At 39.1% G+C, this 19,046-nt stretch overlaps 1 protein-coding gene across 1 annotated transcript in view; it reads left to right on the top strand.

The window, feature by feature from the left end:
* Positions 1 to 19,046, top strand: part of UNC80 (unc-80 homolog, NALCN channel complex subunit) — a 303,637-nt gene that overhangs the window by 80,851 nt on the left and 203,740 nt on the right. The window contains exons 25-29 of the mRNA XM_058184775.1: positions 2,985 to 3,085; positions 4,558 to 4,755; positions 5,311 to 5,418; positions 7,881 to 8,019; positions 8,389 to 8,570. Of these exons, the coding sequence (XP_058040758.1) occupies positions 2,985 to 3,085; positions 4,558 to 4,755; positions 5,311 to 5,418; positions 7,881 to 8,019; positions 8,389 to 8,570 (728 nt within the window). The remainder of the gene's footprint in view (positions 1 to 2,984; positions 3,086 to 4,557; positions 4,756 to 5,310; positions 5,419 to 7,880; positions 8,020 to 8,388; positions 8,571 to 19,046) is intronic.

Below are 19,046 nucleotides of genomic sequence, written 5' to 3'. Positions count from 1 at the left end.
ACTCTAGTCCCGAGAAGCTTATTCCACAATTTATCTCTTATCCTTTAAGACATTGTGCAAAATCATTCATTGGCCTTGCCAGAGGAATAATATGATATTTCTCTGATAGTTTGTTACACAATGTGCCTCTTTCAGGCTAGTCGATAAAACTACAAACCCAAGCAAATACAAATAAAATTTCTGGACAATCATATGCTAAAAGTAATCACTTCCAAAGAAAATTGTGCATTCATCATGGCAGAGTGCAAAAGTATAAAAATCAGGATTTCTCCTTCCCTAGCTGTTTAAAAACCTAGATCTTAACAAGTTTAGATATTTCCTATTTCATCATTGCCCTTTCTTCTGGCCCAAGAGACAACTATCATTTATTTGTATTGTGACTTGTGCTGTGTGTTCACTTTTAAATAGATGTACAGCTGAGTGTTGCAACATTTGGACATGCATATTGCCCATGTACTGCCTTAGAGCTGAGTGGAGAACAACATGCCAGTGACTGGTGCTTCAAACCATTCCATATATTCGTGCTCATTACACACACATACACTCACACACACACAAACACACACACACAAACACACACGCACACACTCAACACATACACAGATGTCTTTAATGCCTGAGAACTTCTGAACTATCTGAAGAGTGGGACCACATGTTGTTGCTTTTTCTGTAGAATTCTGGTGAAGTTTAATGTGCAAAGACGACGAATTATACAAAGGTAACATTCAGAGTGGATAAGCAAATGACGTGCCTAGTTTAAGCAAGCAGGGCATCTACTATACTTGCTACATGATTGAAAGTTACGATTCTATCACAAAACGTGGTCAGCCTTGGCTAGCTGGAGAACAGCTCTGTTCCAAGGCCTGATGGAACTTGCAGTTCAGTCATCGATAGCCAGTGACGAGTGTTGATGGAATGGCGAAAGTCTTACTAGTAAACATGGAAAGATAACTGTTCTATGTAAATGAGAACAAATTGTTTGGCACTAAATATAGATTTGTGGTTTAGCGGTGGTGTTTCCAATAATGCTGATTGTAAAGTATTTGAATTACATTAATGGCTGGATTGAGGTCTAATACAATCTGAGTAATAGATTTGTCTTACCTTTCACTAAAGCATCCCATATGGGATGATTTCTAGAGCCACCTTGGTGTTGCTTTGGAGGGAGCCTCTTGCTGGTCTTCCTTGAAAAAAAGAAAAAAGGGGGGTGGGTGAAAAATATAACTTTATACAAAATATACGTCATTATACTTTAAAATGGGGGGAAATAAGGGGGGGAAAAAGTCCTCTTTTATTCTTTTAATACAGTTCCCAGCAGGAAGATCAGGATAGGAGGCTCCCGCTTGCTCCAGATTAAAGGAACCCGCAGTTTCCGGGTGAAGAGAGGGGGTTCCCTGTCCAGCATTCGCCGGGCCGGCAGCCTAAAGAGCACCAAGTTATCCCGTCAGGACTCAGAGTCTGAGAATGAGGAGCTGCAGCTGTCCCACAGCAGGGACACTGTCACTGACATAGGTAACACAGATGAGCTTGGTTAACAAAAGGGAGAGGGATCTAGAGGTAGCAGCATCCTTAGCTTAGGAGGTCTAGGAAAGGGGCTTGGAGGCTAGGCAGACCTCCCGTGGCCCAGGCTTGAATCAGGAGTTCCCTTTCTTGCATGGACTTCACATTTGGCAAGGACAGAGCTTGAACCCTGCCAATACCTCTTGAAGTAGTCAGTGCTGCTCCACTCAAAGAATGCCAAATTTTAAAAATAGAAATGTTTGATGTGTGGACTCTGTACAGGCATTTTCCTGACTGCCAAACAAATGCATGCCGTGAATAGGAAGGTATATATAAAAACAACATATATTATATATCGGTGGCATATATAATATATATGGTATTGTATATATACACTCACTCTTTCTTTCTCTCACACACATACACATCTCATTGCAATAGTATGTACTATGCATATACTTATATATACAATATGCATATATTTTGCTTTCTATGAGATAAATATATGTGTACTCGTCAATCTCCAAAATATTTGTTTCCAGAGATTTATTTTAGAGAACTCAGAGACAGATACATCCTAGACCTGCATCTCTTTTCCCTTTGTGGGTCTCAGTGGTATTGCCCGTGCTCTTTTTCTTCTGGGTAGATATCCAAGTCAATGCATATTTGCTTTAAGGGAGGGGGAAGGATGTAATTGGAAATGCTGCCTTTTTAATAGCTTCAGTACAATCCTATGCATATCTTCTGAGAAATCTCTCCCATTGAATTCAGTGGTGCTAACTCAAAAGCAAGTGGATATAGGATTGCAGCCATAATATTACAATACAGTAAACAAATTGTGTGCTAAAGTTCTGTCTGATTGGAAGGCCCATTGACAATAAGTGCATGCAGGAAACTCTGGGGTCTGAGAGAGCATTCCTCTGCCTTTGTTCTCAAATGCCCATTAGGATTTTTCTCTTTCTTCCCCTGTAACCCCTTGATGGGGTCTAACAAGGCAGGAATTGTAACAAATTGCTGCCATTGCAGGAATACGTGTATTATATTTCTTTCACATGGAGCCCAGTCAATGCAGATCACTGAAACCAACAATTGGCAGCAGCATGGTTATGCAAGAATTTTATTTCTACTTACTCTCCCTTCCCCTTCCAGAAGAGGGAACAATATTTATCCCTGATTAGTGGTCATTTCCATGGTTACTATAAATTATGCTTGTAATGATCAATCTAGCTAATAATTGGGACATGAAGAAAGGTTGGAGGTGATATTTTTTAACTCACATTCCTTCCTGAAAGGCTTGGCCTATTAGGAATTGTATGCTTCTGGCATATTATTCTGTTCTCTCTAAAAAAATATAAGGGAATAAAATCAATTGGTTTCAAAACCCTGGTCTGGTTTACAAGCATATATATATATTATATTCAAAATATGGAATTAGCATCAGAAGACAACTACTTTTGGATGTGTGTGTGTGTTTTATTTTTAAGAAGGAAGCCCTTGGAGTGCAAGTGAACCTAGTATTGAACCTGAAGTGCTCAGCAGCACTGGAACAGAAGATAACTATCACAGGAATATGACATGGCTACATGTAAGTAGAGATTATTTTTGTTTCTCTAGAATTATACAACATTCACTGTTTGTCATCTTTTTTTTATGAATAACAAAGTTTAAACTACTCAAGATTTTAATCCAGAAAATGTCAGCTGTCCAATTTGTGAACGTAAAACAAGGAAACACTATCGGGAGAATTGGATTCCTGAAAGTAAAACTATTAGATACACCATAGTGGTACTGAAGAAACAAAACCAGTTCTGGTTTTCCCACATAAATACTTGCCTAGTTAAACAATAACTTGCTCTTCTTCCCACCCCTGCCCAATTATGAGGCATCCTCTCTTGTTATGGGAACAGTCCATCTCTTTCTCAAGCATCTGCAGAGGTGACCTTGATGGTTTCCAATGTGGACAATCATGATTTCCACATACATTCTCTGTGTTCCATTTCCCCCTTCCCTTCAGTTCACTGGCAAGTTGAAAAGCATTAGCATTTGAAAGAAGCAAGGTGATTCAATCTTGACAGAAACATTCAGAAGTGCCATTAAACAAAATTAGGGATGGAAGCTGCTGTACAGTAGATATTCTCCTCGGAAAGCCAAAACCTCACTTTTACTTTCTTAAATATTCAGGTTTGAGGTTTATTAACATTTTGGATTGACTGAGAGCACTGCAGTTGTTCAATAATAAAATTAATCCTCCAAAATACAACTTGCCTAATAATTGTGCTCACAGTGTATGTGAACACAAAATATAGTATTTGGTTAATTGCAGTGCATTTGATAGATCTTTCACCAGGATAATGTTTGGTGGACTTTGAAGATCAATCAGAATGGATAGATAAATGGATCAGAAAAAAATAATGTGATTAAAACAATGCATTTCCAATGTGTCCAAATCTTATATCCTGAGCCAAATTAAGATGATTTAGAGAGATTCAGATGTCCCAAGTTAAAAGTGGTTTTCCTCTGATGTAATATAAAATCTTTCAAGCTCTTATACTTGTTTCCTAGATTAGTAATAACAGCATACCTCAGTTTTTCAAACATAAATCCAGAAGTCAAGGGAGTGTAGGAGGAGCATCCTGAAATGATTATTATTTCCAGAAATGAAATTTGGTATAGCCAGGTGGCAGATGGAAATTCCTGTGCTTAAACTAGGCAACTCTGAGCAAAATGGCAGCAATGATAAATACTCAAACGTGGCCTTTGGAACAAAGGAAAGGTTATTGTTTGATCTCACATTGCCCTGGAACATTTTACTGATCAACGGAACAATTATGTTTAAGTATTAAGATTAATGAGTATGAGATATTTGCTAGATTCACGCGTTAATTGTCAGAGTTACTGAAATATTAAATTGAAGAGGATGGAGACAAATAGTTTGAAAACATTTCAAATATTTTTCTGTCTATGGTTTCTAATATCTTAAAAAAAATTGTTCACATAATCTTCTCTTGGCACAAAGACAGGACTACAATTCTATAAATGTTCATACTTTGTTTCCAGGTGATGATACTCTTGTGCAACCAACAGAGTTTCATTTGTACCCATATTGATTACTGCCACCCTCACTGCTATCTCCACCACAGTCGTTCGTGTGCGCGCCTTGTCCGGGCGATCAAACTTTTGTATGGAGACACTGTAGATTCACTTAAGGAAAATAACTTATTAAATGGTGTGGCCAGAGGCAAAAAACAAAAAGAGGTAAGAGTTAATGAATAAATAAATAAATTACTCATTTTTCAGCTGTCTAGACATTTATTTTAGACTGTCAAACTTGGTTCTACTCACAGGTGAATAATTGTGGGAGGAGTTTCTAAGGACGGTGTTTAATATAGGATCCTTCCTTAGTGAAACAATGTATTTTATTTATTTATTTATTAAATTTGTTTGCTGCCCATGTTGCCACAATTGTTTTGATACGGGGCAAATAAATTATGATGCAAGCTTCATGACACAGGCTTCATTCTTTTGGGCATGTATCACAATGTTATATAAATGTTATGAGCGTTGAAGCTGGCTTCATAATATTTGTTTCAAAATTCTGAGGAGATTGTTGACATCCTGTGAAAATTTTCATTTTGGAAATAGGCAAAGAAGGAAATGTCAGCTTCTCTCATTATCAGTGGTTTCTGGTCAACAAGGGAAAGCTGCATTAGTTAAGTGTATTATTGTCAGAAAAATAATGGAACCCTCAGCTTCCACTAATGAGCTATTTTCTGAAAGCACTCAGATTTGTTTAGGTCAATTGTCTTTCAGTGTTCAGATAAGTCATGCCTCAGGACACCCTCCCTGAAGAAAAGAGTGATGGATTCTAATCTTGAAGGAAAAAAAGACTCTGGAATGTTGAAATACATAAGGCATCAGGTAATGTGAATTTCCATTACTTACAGGAATAATGCATCGCCCTGAGTCCTACGGGAGATGGTGCGGTATATAAGTTCGATTAATAAATAAATAAATAAATAAATATCAGTGGTGCCTGTAGTGGCTTGGGTGAGGCTGAGGGATCCATTGTCTCCAGCAGAGGAAGGCGAGACCAGGGAGTGTGCCAAACCCTTGTCTTCCAAAGGAGCCTCACCGTCCCTCTCAGGCCATGCAGAGGCGACAGAGGCTGTCTAGAGCCCTAGGCAATGGAGGGCAAGTACCCAGCCCGGCCCTCGAGCTCTCAGGGCACCAGGACTCCCCAGTCCAGCCCAGCTTCCTCAAGGGGGTACCAGGATGCACTCACCTCCTCCTCGAGACTGCTGCTGCTGTTCTCATTCTCCTTGGTCAGGTTTCTCATGGTGTGTGCAGGAGGGCAAAATGTGGGTCATAGGGAGACCCACTCCCTCTCTAGACAAGGAGACCCGGCTTTGTAACCAAAACATCCTCAGTGATAGGATGGGAGACCACCAGGAGAGATCAGGAGGAGGAGACAAGGGGAAGTGAAAGGGCAACAGGGGTCCAGTGGCCAAGTGCTAAGGCAGGACTTCCCTCAGACCCTCACTCCTTCTCATTATAATCTCCTTCCTTCCTTCCTTCCTTCCTTCCTTCCTTCCTTCCTTCCTTCCTTCCTTCCTTCCTTCCTTCCTCCCTCCCTCCCTCCCTTCTTTCCTTCCTTCCTTTTCCCCTTTTCTTCTGTTTCCTTCCTCTTCATTCTCCTTTCTTCTTCCTTCCCCTCTTGTCTTCTTTTTCCTTCCTTGCTCTATTCCCATCTTTCGTTCTTTTTCTTTGTTTTTCCTCTTTCCCTTTCTCCTTTCCTGTCCCTTCTTGGATGCTCAAATGCAAATGGGAAAACATTTCTCGATGCTTCCTTGCCTTGTGATCAAATGCCACTTTTGCTAGTAGTTTGTTCTGCTAGCACTCTGTCAATGAAAATGGTGTGATGGTCTAAGATGGCGTCCTGCAACCCTCTGCCAGTTAAAATGGAGCGTGCACAGCCCTTCTGAGTTCCGTTTTTACTGGCACAGGCACTGCAGGCTGTTCTGCTGTTTCCAGGGTGGCCCTGCAGGCCAGATCTTACCACCAAGTGTCAAACTCCCCTGCACTAGTGGAACATTATGTTTAGCCTTTGATATATATATGTGCCAGGTAGGGAAACTCTAAGGAATCTTAAGCCTGTGAATTGCTCCTTTGACTTCTGTTTAATTATCTATGGTGTCTGGTAATACTGTACATGTAGTAGAATGTTGCCCATGCACAATTTGCATCATATGTAACTTATGATGGAAACATGCTTCTGCTGCCTTACTGCCTTGCACTGAGACACTATGTGCCGAGTAACATAGGTCTCTATGAAGTATATCTCAGCACTATGGGAATGTCACATTTACTTGAATGAATTCACTGTCAAGAATTCAGATTATCTAATCTTTCTATTGGTAGTCCTCAATTTACTACCATAATTTATCCCAAAATTACCATTGAAAGTCATGGCTGTTGTTAAGTTGGTTACCACCTGACTGTGCCCAATTTTATAACCTTTTTTTTACTGGTCATTAAGCAAAAACTGCAGTTGTTAAAAGAATGCTATAATTGTTAAGCAGACACTGTGATTGTTAAGCAAACCCATTTTCTTCAATGGCCGTTTTTGCTAGAAATGGAAGCAAGCACCAGAAATCAGCAAAAACCACCAAAAATCACAGACAGATGACCATGGGATACTGCAAATGACATAAATGCAAGCCAGTTGTCAGGCACCCAAAATGTGATAAAATGCCGTCAGGATGGATATATATGTGTGTGTGTGTGTGTGTGTGTGTGTGTGTGTGTTGTATGGCCCAGTGGCGAAATCCAATTTTTTTTTACTGAGCATACTTGGTAGGCGTGGTGTGGTATGGCTTGATGGGCATGGCAGGGGAAGGATATTGCAAAATCTCCATTCTCTCCCCACTCCTGGGGAAAGGATATTGCAAAATCTCCATTCCCACCCCATTCTGGGGCCAACCAGAGGTGGCATTTGCCAGTTCTCCGAACTACTCAAAATTTCCTCCACCAGTTCTCCAGAACCTGTCAGAACCTGCTGGATTTCACCCCTGGTATGGCCATCAGAACTCAAGAATTGGGTTGAAAGTAATTCTAGGGTGGCCCATCATAACTTTGAAGAGTCACAAAGTGAGAACTACCTGTATTGTAGAAACTAGCTAGATAAGTATTCCCCATTTTTTACTTCTTGGATCAGTTTTCTATAATCTCTTTAAATAATAGATTGTCTGGCATCACCAAGTGTCTGTGAAGAAGCTACAGTCTTCAGTACTCTTATTGTGTGTGCTACATTCCCCTCAGAAGGGGAATATATTTGTGAGGGCCCTATTTTATTTTACTGAGTGCATGGTTTTCTTTTGCAGGTGATGAGCCTGTCTCCCGCACCACTTTCACTGTTAATCAAGGCAGCTCCCATCCTCACAGAGGAGATGTATGGGGACATCCAGCCTGCAGCATGGGAGTTGTTGCTCAGTATGGATGAACACATGGCTGGTGCAGCAGGTAAGAGGCTCCTTTCACATTCTACGAATGCCCTCAAGAATGCAATCCTAAGGAATTGGAGCTACCATAGTAGCTTCACCCAGCGTTGGCTTCTGAGGATTTTTGATTTAATGCTACAGAAATCTTCCCCTGATTTTGAGAACCTTGCCTATGCAGCCTACATTTATATGCATTGCCACCTTGACTTCTCTTCATGATATTTCCCTGCTTGAAATTCAAAGACAATTACCTGCTCCTTTTGTCAGCAAGTCTGCTCATAAGCTTAATGTGTGCTTCCACCTCTCAGCTCTCAAGTACATCAGTAAAATAATAATGCTTCCAGATTGTAGGGGGAAAGAAGATGTTTCATGGAATTTTTGCTTCCTACAGCTGCCATGTTCCTTCTATGTGCTGTGAAAGTACCAGAGGCAGTTTCAGATATGCTGATGTCTGAATTTCATCACTCAGAGGCAGTGCAGAGACTGAATGCCATTCTCAAGTTCCACACCCTCTGGAGATTTAGATATCAAGTATGGCCTCGCATGGAGGAAGGAGCTCAACAAATCTTTAAGGTGAACTATGTACCACCTGATATATTTCCATATAGTAAGTATTATCACTACAGTACTTGAGTTAAGTGACACTTAGGTCAGGTAATAGATATGTGTTGGAACAAACTTTCATAATATATTATGCTAATTCAAAATTTATAAAATATCATTCTGGCTCTCAAGTTTTCAAGAACTTTTTATCAAGTAAAATGATTAAACCAACAACAATAATAACAAAAACCCTCTCAACAATTATGAACAGAATCAAAAGGACAAGAGATGAAAATTTGAGTTCTGTGTCTTGAATCAACTTCCACAGAATGTGGGAATAGTTTGATTGCAAACCAGATCCCTTGAGCTATAGAAATGATATTAGCCTGTTTCAAGGATTCACATAACAAAGCTCTCAATTCTTTTCTGGCCAAATATAAATAAATGGTCTGATGCTCTATCTCCCTAGATTGAAATCCTTACGAAAAACAGTTTACAAAATCTTTATGATTTTATCCTAAACTATGTGATTCAACATCTGCAGTCAACTTGTTACCAATAGATGAGAATATTTGAAGTTCAGGGTTGAACTGTGAGTTCTTGATACTATCTGAGCTTTGTAATAAACTAGGTAACATCATCAATGCTAGAAGGGAATGAAGTTTGTTCTCTACTTACAGTATATACTAGAGGCTTGCCCTGTCAAAGTTGGTGGGAGTGTTCCTGGTGGTTCTTTGATTAGGCTGTTGTTTACTGTTAACTTATTTGTCAGAGTTTGTAGTTCCTTGATTGGGGTATTGTTTACTTCTTGATCACTGGTCTAATATTAATCTTAATGTTAATGTCTGTGTATTTGGCGGTTGTTTGCTGGTGAGGAGGAGTTTTGGTCATTTTGTTTCATTTTTAGCTTTTTTATTGTCTGTTTTGAATGGTATGTAGACGTTATTTATCTCTATGTACCTCTTGATGACTGATCTGTCTGAATGCCAGGCTTCCAGGAATCCTCTGGCATTTTTTAAAAAATAATTTTATTTATGTGTTTTTTTCTTTAACATCCAAAAGTACTTGGTGAATAATGTATTGTCTGGGTTAATATACTTTGCATTCAATTCTGATAATGCTATTAGCATTTAAATATACATAATCCTAACATTTCAACTTCTAACATTTGTGTATACATACCGGGAGTAATTATAATATGTTCTATTATATTTCAGTATACATAATACTATTTTCCCAATTTCTACTTTCTACTTCTTTTTACTAACACCAGTATTAGTAAAATTTACACAGTCCTGGAACTCTTTCTCAAAATCCCCTAAATTTATAGTCATTAAAATTTACCAGTTTGCACCCTCTAGGTTTTCCATATTTTTAAGTCTTGTTTAATTTTTCTTCTTTGTTCTTCTTTTGCCTCGTGGAATGTTCTGGCAGATGATCTTAATAATCCAAATTGACCCACCTAATTTCTCCAAATGTCTTTAGACCACAAAGTCAGATATTCAATTTCAAGGATGTTTCCTGTTAATTGTAATCCACCTTGCCTTAAAAATCTTCAAATGGCTCACTAATACTTCCAAGCAGCCAAAGCTCCAGTAAATATGAAACCAAAATAAAAAGGCCTCCCAGGTGTTGTTTGCTTTTCACTATTTTCTTTCTTCTCCTCTTTGTTATTCTTGTATTATCAAATAATATCAAATAATTCTTACTTTCCAAGATTATTCTCACCATGTACTAATAGAATATCTTCTTTTAGACCACCCCTGCTCTAAAATCCAGCATTAAACACAGCAAAACTGGGGGGAGGGGTAGAAAAAAATAAAAAGAAAGTTCCTCTTTCTTCATACAAATTCTTTCAATAATCAAGCATTATCCACAAATTAAATCACGTTACTAACAGTTCCAGTCCAATCTTTCTCTATTTTAAAGTTTCACAATCTTTCCTTTCACTTTTAGGTCTATAATCTTTATCTGTATAATAAATCGCTGCTTTCTTAATGTTTTGGAGACTCTTCTTTAAAGAATTCTTTTATTTGGATTTAAGTGTCTAATATAGAAGTTGAAAGTTATCTCACCCAGTTTCAATCCACTGCCCACAAATCGCTCCAGCACATATTCTTTTTGTTCTGGTTGTCACAGCTTCAGTCTTGCCAAAATGGCCATTGTCTCTGCTGCCAATCAGGAGGGTTTTCTTTGGATCAAACAAGGAAATTGCTGTTTCCTCGCAATCTACAAAGCATCCCTCCTTTCTTCACCACCCCTCCAGGGTGGCTTTGGCCGCGTAGGGTCTCTTGGCAAGCAGGTATTGGCTGGGTTTTATGGTGCTTCACGGAACTCTGCTTTCCCATAACCATCCCACTGTGACACCAACCAGTCAATCCGGAATTTATAGCATTTTTGAATTTGGCTTAGTCTAGGACACTTTCCAGTTGAAACTGTTCATGTGTTTTGAAATTAAAGATTTCATCATGTCTTCAGACTGCGAGTTAGTGTTCATGGATGCACTCTGCTCGTCTTCTGTCTGCTTGACCTACATAGTGACTGTTGTAGTCCTTATGTTGTATATTGTAGATGAGTCCTGTTTTTCCTTCTGGGGCTACTGGGTCTTTGGGTTTACTTAGAATGTTTTGGAGGGCTTTAGTTGGTTTGTGTGCTATGATGATGCCATGTGGTTGTAATAGTCTGTTGGTGGTTTCTGAGATGTTTTTGTTGTATTTCAATGTTGTTCTTTTCATAGCTTGTGTTGGTTGTAGTGGGTTGAGTGGTCAGGCACTTTTTGATAAAGTTGCATGGGTATTGATTTTTTTTGAAGATGTTATATAGATGATCTGTTTTCTTTTCCTGGTGTTCAGGGTTGCTTCAATGTGTTTGTGGTTGTCTAAATAGTGTTATTATGGAGCTTCTATTATGGGAAGTTGGGTAGTTACTTTGGTAGTGGAGTACTTGGTTGGTGTGGGCAGATTTATTATAGACTTGTGTTTCTAATTTGCCATCATTGCCTCTGCTGATGAGGATATTCAAGAAGGGTAGCATGCCATTGTTCTCTTCTTCCCTTGTGAATTTTATTCCTTTGATGATGATGTTGATAGTTTCATGTGTCTTCTCTCATTGTTCCTCTTTTATTATGACAAAGGTGTCATATATGTCTTGAATTTATATTTTGAATTCTATGCATGGGAGTCTCGTAGATTCTAGGTGTTTCATCATGGTCTCTGCTATGAGTCATGAAAGCAATAGGAATAGCCCTTAGACTTATATTCTGCTCCGTAGTGCTTTGCAGCACTCTCTGAGCACTTTATAAATGTCAGCACATTGACCTCAACAATCTGGGTCTTTACTGACCTCGAAGGATGGAGTCTGAGTCAACCTTGATACTGCATTCGTCTTCTTTTTTAGTTTTTTATTAGCTTACAGTATAAAATACAAAAATTACAAAAGCAAATAGTAGGAAACAAAAGGGAGGGAAAGGGGAAGAGAGAAGTATAGAAAAGAAGGGAAAAAAGAAAAAAAATGCATTGACTTCCAATTCCCCCTAGTGCAGTAACATCAAACCTCAACTTTTTACTTTTCCATAATAATATAACTAACCATTTCTATAACAGCAAATCTATCTAACCAAAGTTTCATTTTTTTCCACCTCAAACACAAAGTCAAGAAACAGTTTCCAAGTAGAAACAAAAGTACTTATGTTCTTTTCTTTGATCAAAACAGTCAATTTAGCCATCTCTGCTAACTCCATCAACTTTTGCATCCATTCTTTCATTGTGGGAATCAAAATGTCCTTCCATTTTTGTGCATAAAGTAGTCTTGCTGCCATCAACATATATAATATCAAAGTTCTAAAAACAATTTCCAAGTCTTTTTCCATTAAGCCCAAAAGAAAGGTTTCTGGTTTTATCTTTATATTCACTGTGAGAATCTTCTGTATTAGAGTATTAATCTTACTTCAATATTTCTTTGCTTTATTACATGTCCACCATAAATGGTAAAAAGTCCCTTCTTTACATTTACATTTTCAACATTCATTTGAAATACCTTTATACATTCTAGATAACTTATCTGGTGTTAAATACCAGCGATACATCATCCTATAAAATTTTGTTTTAAATTATAATTTAATGTAAATTTTAAACCTTTCGTTGAGATATTCTCCCATTGTTCAAGCATAACATTATATCCAAAATTCCTTGCCCACTGAATCATACAATACTTTACATGTTCACTTTCCAAATTCAATTTCAATAACTTTTTATAAACCTTAGCAATAATATGTTCATCACAAACACACAGGAAGATTTCCAATTCATTTTTAACAAAATCAAACCCATAACTCTTTTTATCTAATTTAAATCTTTCTTTCAATTGTAAGTATGTAAACCAATGGCAGACATGACCTTCTGATTCTAAATCTTCCTTAGATTTGAGGGTGGGATCACCAAAATTAAAAGATATTGTTTTACCATAAGTCTACCAGTCCGGCTTCACCACCATTTTTGTCGAAAAACTTGTTTTATATTTATTCCAAATTCTTAGAATGCACATCTAACAAAATGGTTGTTAAAATCAACATTTACTTTTTAACTTTGTCATTCTATAAATAACTGTGCTATCCAAATCTTAATTTATGGCCTTCTAAATCAAGTAGCCTCTTGTTCTGGAGGTTCCCCCACTCTTTTAGCCACAGCAAGCAACAAGCATCAAAATACTATATTCTAATCACTATGCCACCAATTTTGCCATCAACATATATAATATCAAAGTTCTAAAAACAATTTCCAAGTCTTTTTCCATTAAGCCCAAAAGAAAGGTTTCTGGTTTTATCTTTATATTCACTGTGAGAATCTTCTGTATTAGAGTATTAATCTTACTTCAATATTTCTTTGCTTTATTACATGTCCACCATAAATGGTAAAAAGTCCCTTCTTTACATTTACATTTTCAACATTCATTTGAAATACCTTTATACATTCTAGATAACTTATCTGGTGTTAAATACCAGCGATACATCATCCTATAAAATTTTGTTTTAAATTATAATTTAATGTAAATTTTAAACCTTTCGTTGAGATATTCTCCCATTGTTCAAGCATAACATTATATCCAAAATTCCTTGCCCACTGAATCATACAATACTTTACATGTTCACTTTCCAAATTCAATTTCAATAACTTTTTATAAACCTTAGCAATAATATGTTCATCACAAACACACAGGAAGATTTCCAATTCATTTTTAACAAAATCAAACCCATAACTCTTTTTATCTAATTTAAATCTTTCTTTCAATTGTAAGTATGTAAACCAATGGCAGACATGACCTTCTGATTCTAAATCTTCCTTAGATTTGAGGGTGGGATCACCATAATTAAAAGATATTGTTTTACCATAAGTCTACCAGTCCGGCTTCACCACCATTTTTGTCGAAAAACTTGTTTTATATTTATTCCAAATTCTTAGAATGCACATCTAACAAAATGGTTGTTAAAATCAACATTTACTTTTTAACTTTGTCATTCTATAAATAACTGTGCTATCCAAATCTTAATTTATGGCCTTCTAAATCAAGTAGCCTCTTGTTCTGGAGGTTCCCCCACTCTTTTAGCCACAGCAAGCAACAAGCATCAAAATACTATATTCTAATCACTATGCCACCAATTTTGCCATCAACTCTGAATAGAATTTGATCTAGTTGAGTAGATCGTACTTGTCATAAGGTTGTTCTAGATTCTCAGTTCTCCTTCTTGATTTCTTCTGATGACTGATTTCATTCTTCTTTTTCTTTTGTAGAAATGCATGGGGAAGTAAACTTTCCCTGGATAGTAATGCTAAAATTATAAATAATCAGTTGTGATCGTGCTCAATTGGTGGGAAAGATGATTAGGGGACTGGAGGATAAAACATATGAAGAACGGTTGCAGGAACTGGGTATGTCTAGTTTAACAAAAAGAAGGACTAGGGGAGACATGATAGCTGTGTTCCAATATCTTAGGGGCTGCCACAAAGAAGAGGGAGTCAGGCTGTTCACCAAAGCACCTGAGGTTGGAACAAGAAGCAATGGGTGGAAACTGGTCAAAGAAAGAAGCAACTTAGAACTAAGGAGAAATCTCCTGACAGTTAGAACAATTAATAAGTGGAACGACTTGCCTTCAGAAGTTGTGAATGCTCCAACACTGGAAATTTTTAAGAAAATGTTGGATAACCATCTGACTGAGATGGTGTAGGGTTTCCTGCCTAGGCAGGGGGTTGGACTAGAAGGCCTCCAAGGTCCCTTCCAACTCTGATGTTATGTTATGTTATGTTATGTTATGTTATGTTATGTTATGTTATGTTATGTTATGTTATGTTATGTTATGTTATGTTATGTTATGTTATGTTATGTTATAAAGCAGTGTTTTGTAAGCTGTAGAAAGCACTATTAAAAACCACTGCAGAGTATAAACCTTGGGGGTTAAGAGATTTAATCAGAAGCCTTATTTATTTATTTATTTATTTATTTATTTATTTATTTATTTATTTATTTATTAATTAAATTTTTATACCGCCCTTCTCCCGAAGGACTCAGGGCGGTTTACAGCCATGATAAAAACAACAACAGGATACACATAAAACCATAATTTAAAAAATTTATTTTACAAATGGCCGAATTAAAACATTTAGAATAAAACCCAAATTTTAAAATGTTAAAACATTAAAACTAATTTAAAATCCTATTAAAATCCTATGCCTTAATTATTAGGAAACAGTCAATTAGTCAAAAACTGTTTAAATAGTTTTTGTCATAGTGAATCGTACAAATTCTCTATTAACTATGCCATATTTAATTTCTGAGAAGATTTAAACTAGTTGAAGCTGATAGGCAAGTTCTAGTTTTTAGAAACACTGACAGTGAAATTCTGGTGTATCATTTTTGAAGAATGCTATGAATTGCACATTGTAATCCAAAAATAGCCTTATTCCTTATAGTTGTTGCAGTATAAGTGAAGCCATTTAGAGGGTCTTATCATAACCCTTTGAAGTAGGTAAAGTCAAAAAACAAGCAGGTACAATATGGATTCCAAGAATGCTTTTTATTTTTGTGGGATGAAATAGCAAATCTTGAAATTCTGTCAGAGTTTCTCTCTACAATATTTTCTACTCTACTCCTACTCCTACTCAAGGTAGGAGTAGTTTGGGTTTCTTTCTCACCCTTTCCTCTTTTTCTGGGCTCTAAATTTCCCCTGTTAAACACCTCACTCATTCCCTCTCCCTTCCCAAGGCCAGGTCTACATTCCTACACATTTGTAGATCTATTGTTCTCCCTTATAAATGGCTATTTTAACCTTATAATTTATAGCTGAAAGGAAATAATGTGTCAGCAGTATGTTTGTCAAGGCATAAGGTAAGATGATATAATGAAAGAAAAATGACCAAATTCTTTGGCCTGCAAAGCTCCATTTCCTAATACTGGTACTTTTTCTGGATGCTCTATAATGAGAAAAAAAGAAAACCAGTACACAACTTTCTGGATTTATACCAAAACCTGTAAACATTGTCTTCCCTCCTTGATCAAAGCTAATTTTTCTATTATTTCCAGTAGTTTTGACAGTGCTTGGACAATGCTTATTTGCCTAGATAAGAAATAGTTTGCTTTGCATTTTATTTAAGTATTACAATTAAGTTTAAAAAAATAAAGGAATCCTAACTGTTAGGTTCTGGAAGTAACGAGGCTGGAGACCAGGGTAGTGACAACAGCTCTTTAATATAGGGTGAACCCAGCAACAGGCTGGGGGAAAAACCTCTCCTTTTATACAGTTCTACTGGAGGCTTCGTCCAATCAGCAACGTGCTGATTTCCCGCTCAAATATTTAAAGGTACAAACATGAATACATAACACTCCTCCCCTCCCAGAAAACACTTTGCCTCTATTTACATGTTATTTTTCGACGTAGTCACGCAAATAACCTGGGCGTCTCCTAGTTCTTTCTGACCTGCGCGGTTCAGTTCTGGGTGGTGTTTTGAGCTGGTCGGAGGGGCTGTTTTCTCCTCCCAGCTCTTTCTCTGAGCCAACGGGCTCCGGATTATTGGCCGACTCTTTTTCTTGGCCATCCGGCCTTGGATTACTTTTGAAACTTTCCCTGCTGTTTCCCTCGGGAACCTGATGGCGTCGCTGGAACTCTGGGACCTCAGCTAAGTCTTGCGCCTCCCCCGGGTCATTGTCAGCTGTGAATTCAAATTGGTATTGGTCATGATCTGTTTCATTTGGTTCGGTTTGATCAGTTATTCGTTTCCTTAACTGATCTATGTGGCGCCTCCACACTCGGTTGTCTGGTAGCTCTACCACGTACGATTTTGGGCCGGTTATCTTTATTATTTGTCCTGCGAACCAACTAGGGCCGTCCCCATAGTTTCGGGCCCACACCCGGTCGCCTATGCTCATTTCCCTTGTCTTTTCTAGTTCCCCCTTGTAACCCTCTGGTGTGTAATGGGATTCAAGCGGTCAAGTGGGCACGGAGTTTCCGTCCCATTAGTAATTCGGCTGGGCTTTTTCCGGTGGCCGTGCTTGGGGTTCTGTGCTGACGGCTAGGAAAAGTCTATCTTTGTTTGCCAGTCACCTGGCTTGAGCCTGGACAATGCCTCCTTAGCGCTCCGGACGGAACGCTCTGCAAGGCCATTCGACGCAGGGTGGAAAGGCGCAGAGAGGGCATGTCGGATGCCCTCCTCTGCCAGGGATTCTTCAAACTGGGCTGCCGTGGTGGGGCCCATTGTCGGACACCAGAGTGTCCGGCAACCCGTGAGTTGCGAATAGGTGGCGCGGGGCTGCGATTACTGCTCGGCCGTAGTGGATTTCATGAGTATGATCTCCAACCATTTAGAGAATGCATCAACAACCACTAGGAACGTTTGGCCGTGGAAAGGGCCAGCAAAATCAATGTGGATTCTTGACCAGGGCCCTTGGGGTTTTTCCCATTCCCTGACTGGGGCCGTTGGGGGTAGAGGTCTGGACTCTTGGCAAGCCTGGCATTTCCCTACCCTCTCAGCAATCTCTGCGTCCATGAGTGGCCACCACACATAGCTTCTAGCTAACCCTTCATCCTTACGATCCCTGGGTGACCTCGTGGAGGAGGTCCAATACCTTTCCCTTAATTTATCAGGAATTATTACACGATCACCCCATAACAGGCACCCCTTGAGCCGAGAGCTCATCTCGCTTTTTAACAAATTCTTTGAACTGCTCGCCCGCGCAGCGGGCCACCCTCTCTGTATCCAGCCGAGTACAGTCCTTAACACAATGTCCCGGTATGATGCCCGCGCCACTTCCTTAGTTGTGCCTGGGCCAGAGTCCAAAGAGTCAATAAGTAGGATGGGCGCCCCCGGAGTGGGGTCTTCGGTCGCCCCTGGTAGTGGGCATCGGCTTAACGCGTCTGCATGCCCCACTTCTTTTCCTGGACGATGCTGCAGCTTGTACGAATAAGCTGCCAAGAATATAGTCCATCGGGTCAGTCGTGGCGAAAGTGCCACAGGCGTTGGGCGGTCGCCAGCCAGTATCCCTAGTAGCGGTCTGTGGTCAGTCACGATTTCAAAATTCCGCCCAAAGACATATTCGTGGAATTTTTTAACCCCTGATACAATGGCTAGTGCTTCTTTATCTAATTGGCTGTAGTTTCTTTCTGGGAGGACATCGCTCTAGAGTAAAACGCTATAGGGGCTTCTGTGCCGTTTGAAGTCTATGGCTGAGTACAGCCCCACCCCATAAGGGAGGCATCATAAACCAGCACTAGGGGTAATGAGTTGTGATATTGGATGAGCAGGCTATCACTTGAGAGCAGGTTCTTTACTGCTTCAAAAGCCCTATTTTCTGACTTTCCCAAGACCAAACAGTATTTTTCCTAAGAGCCTATGCAGCGGTTCAAGAACGGTTGCTTTGTTCTTTAAAAAGACCGCGTAAAATTCACCAATCCAGGAATGCCTGCAGCTCTGCTTTGTTTTTGGGCGCTGGAGCCTTCTAATTGCCTTAACCTTGCTCTCAGTAGGGTGAATTCCTTTCTTGTCTATCCGGTAGCCCAAGAAATCGACGGATTCGACCCTATCTGGCATTTGTTTGCCTTGACTTTTAATCCGGCTGTCCGGAAAATGCCCAAAACCTTTCTTAACCGCTCCCCCAATTCCTCCATGTTTTCCCCTGAAATTAGGACATCATCGAAGTAGGGAACTACCCCTGGGAGCCCCTGCAGTAGTCGTTCCATTAGGTTTTGGAACAGCCCTGGTGCCACACTAACCCCAAATTGCAATCGGGTGCACTTGAAGGCCCCCCTGTGCGTTACAATCGTTTGGGCTTCGGCTGTGCGGGCGCTCACGGCAGTTGTTGGTAGGCTTGGGCCAAGTCTAACTTTGCAAAGACTTGCCCTTGCCCCAAAGAGTGCAATAAGTGTTGCACCACGGAACCGGTAAGCGCTTTTCTGTAAGGCTTTGTTAAGCGTCGCCTTGTAGTCAGCGCAAATTCTAATTGACCCGTCCGGCTTTATTGGGG

Source organism: Ahaetulla prasina, chromosome 1 (genome assembly GCF_028640845.1).
Source record: "Ahaetulla prasina isolate Xishuangbanna chromosome 1, ASM2864084v1, whole genome shotgun sequence".
NCBI lineage: Eukaryota > Metazoa > Chordata > Lepidosauria > Squamata > Colubridae > Ahaetulla > Ahaetulla prasina.
This window is presented reverse-complemented; position numbering and strand designations above follow the sequence as displayed.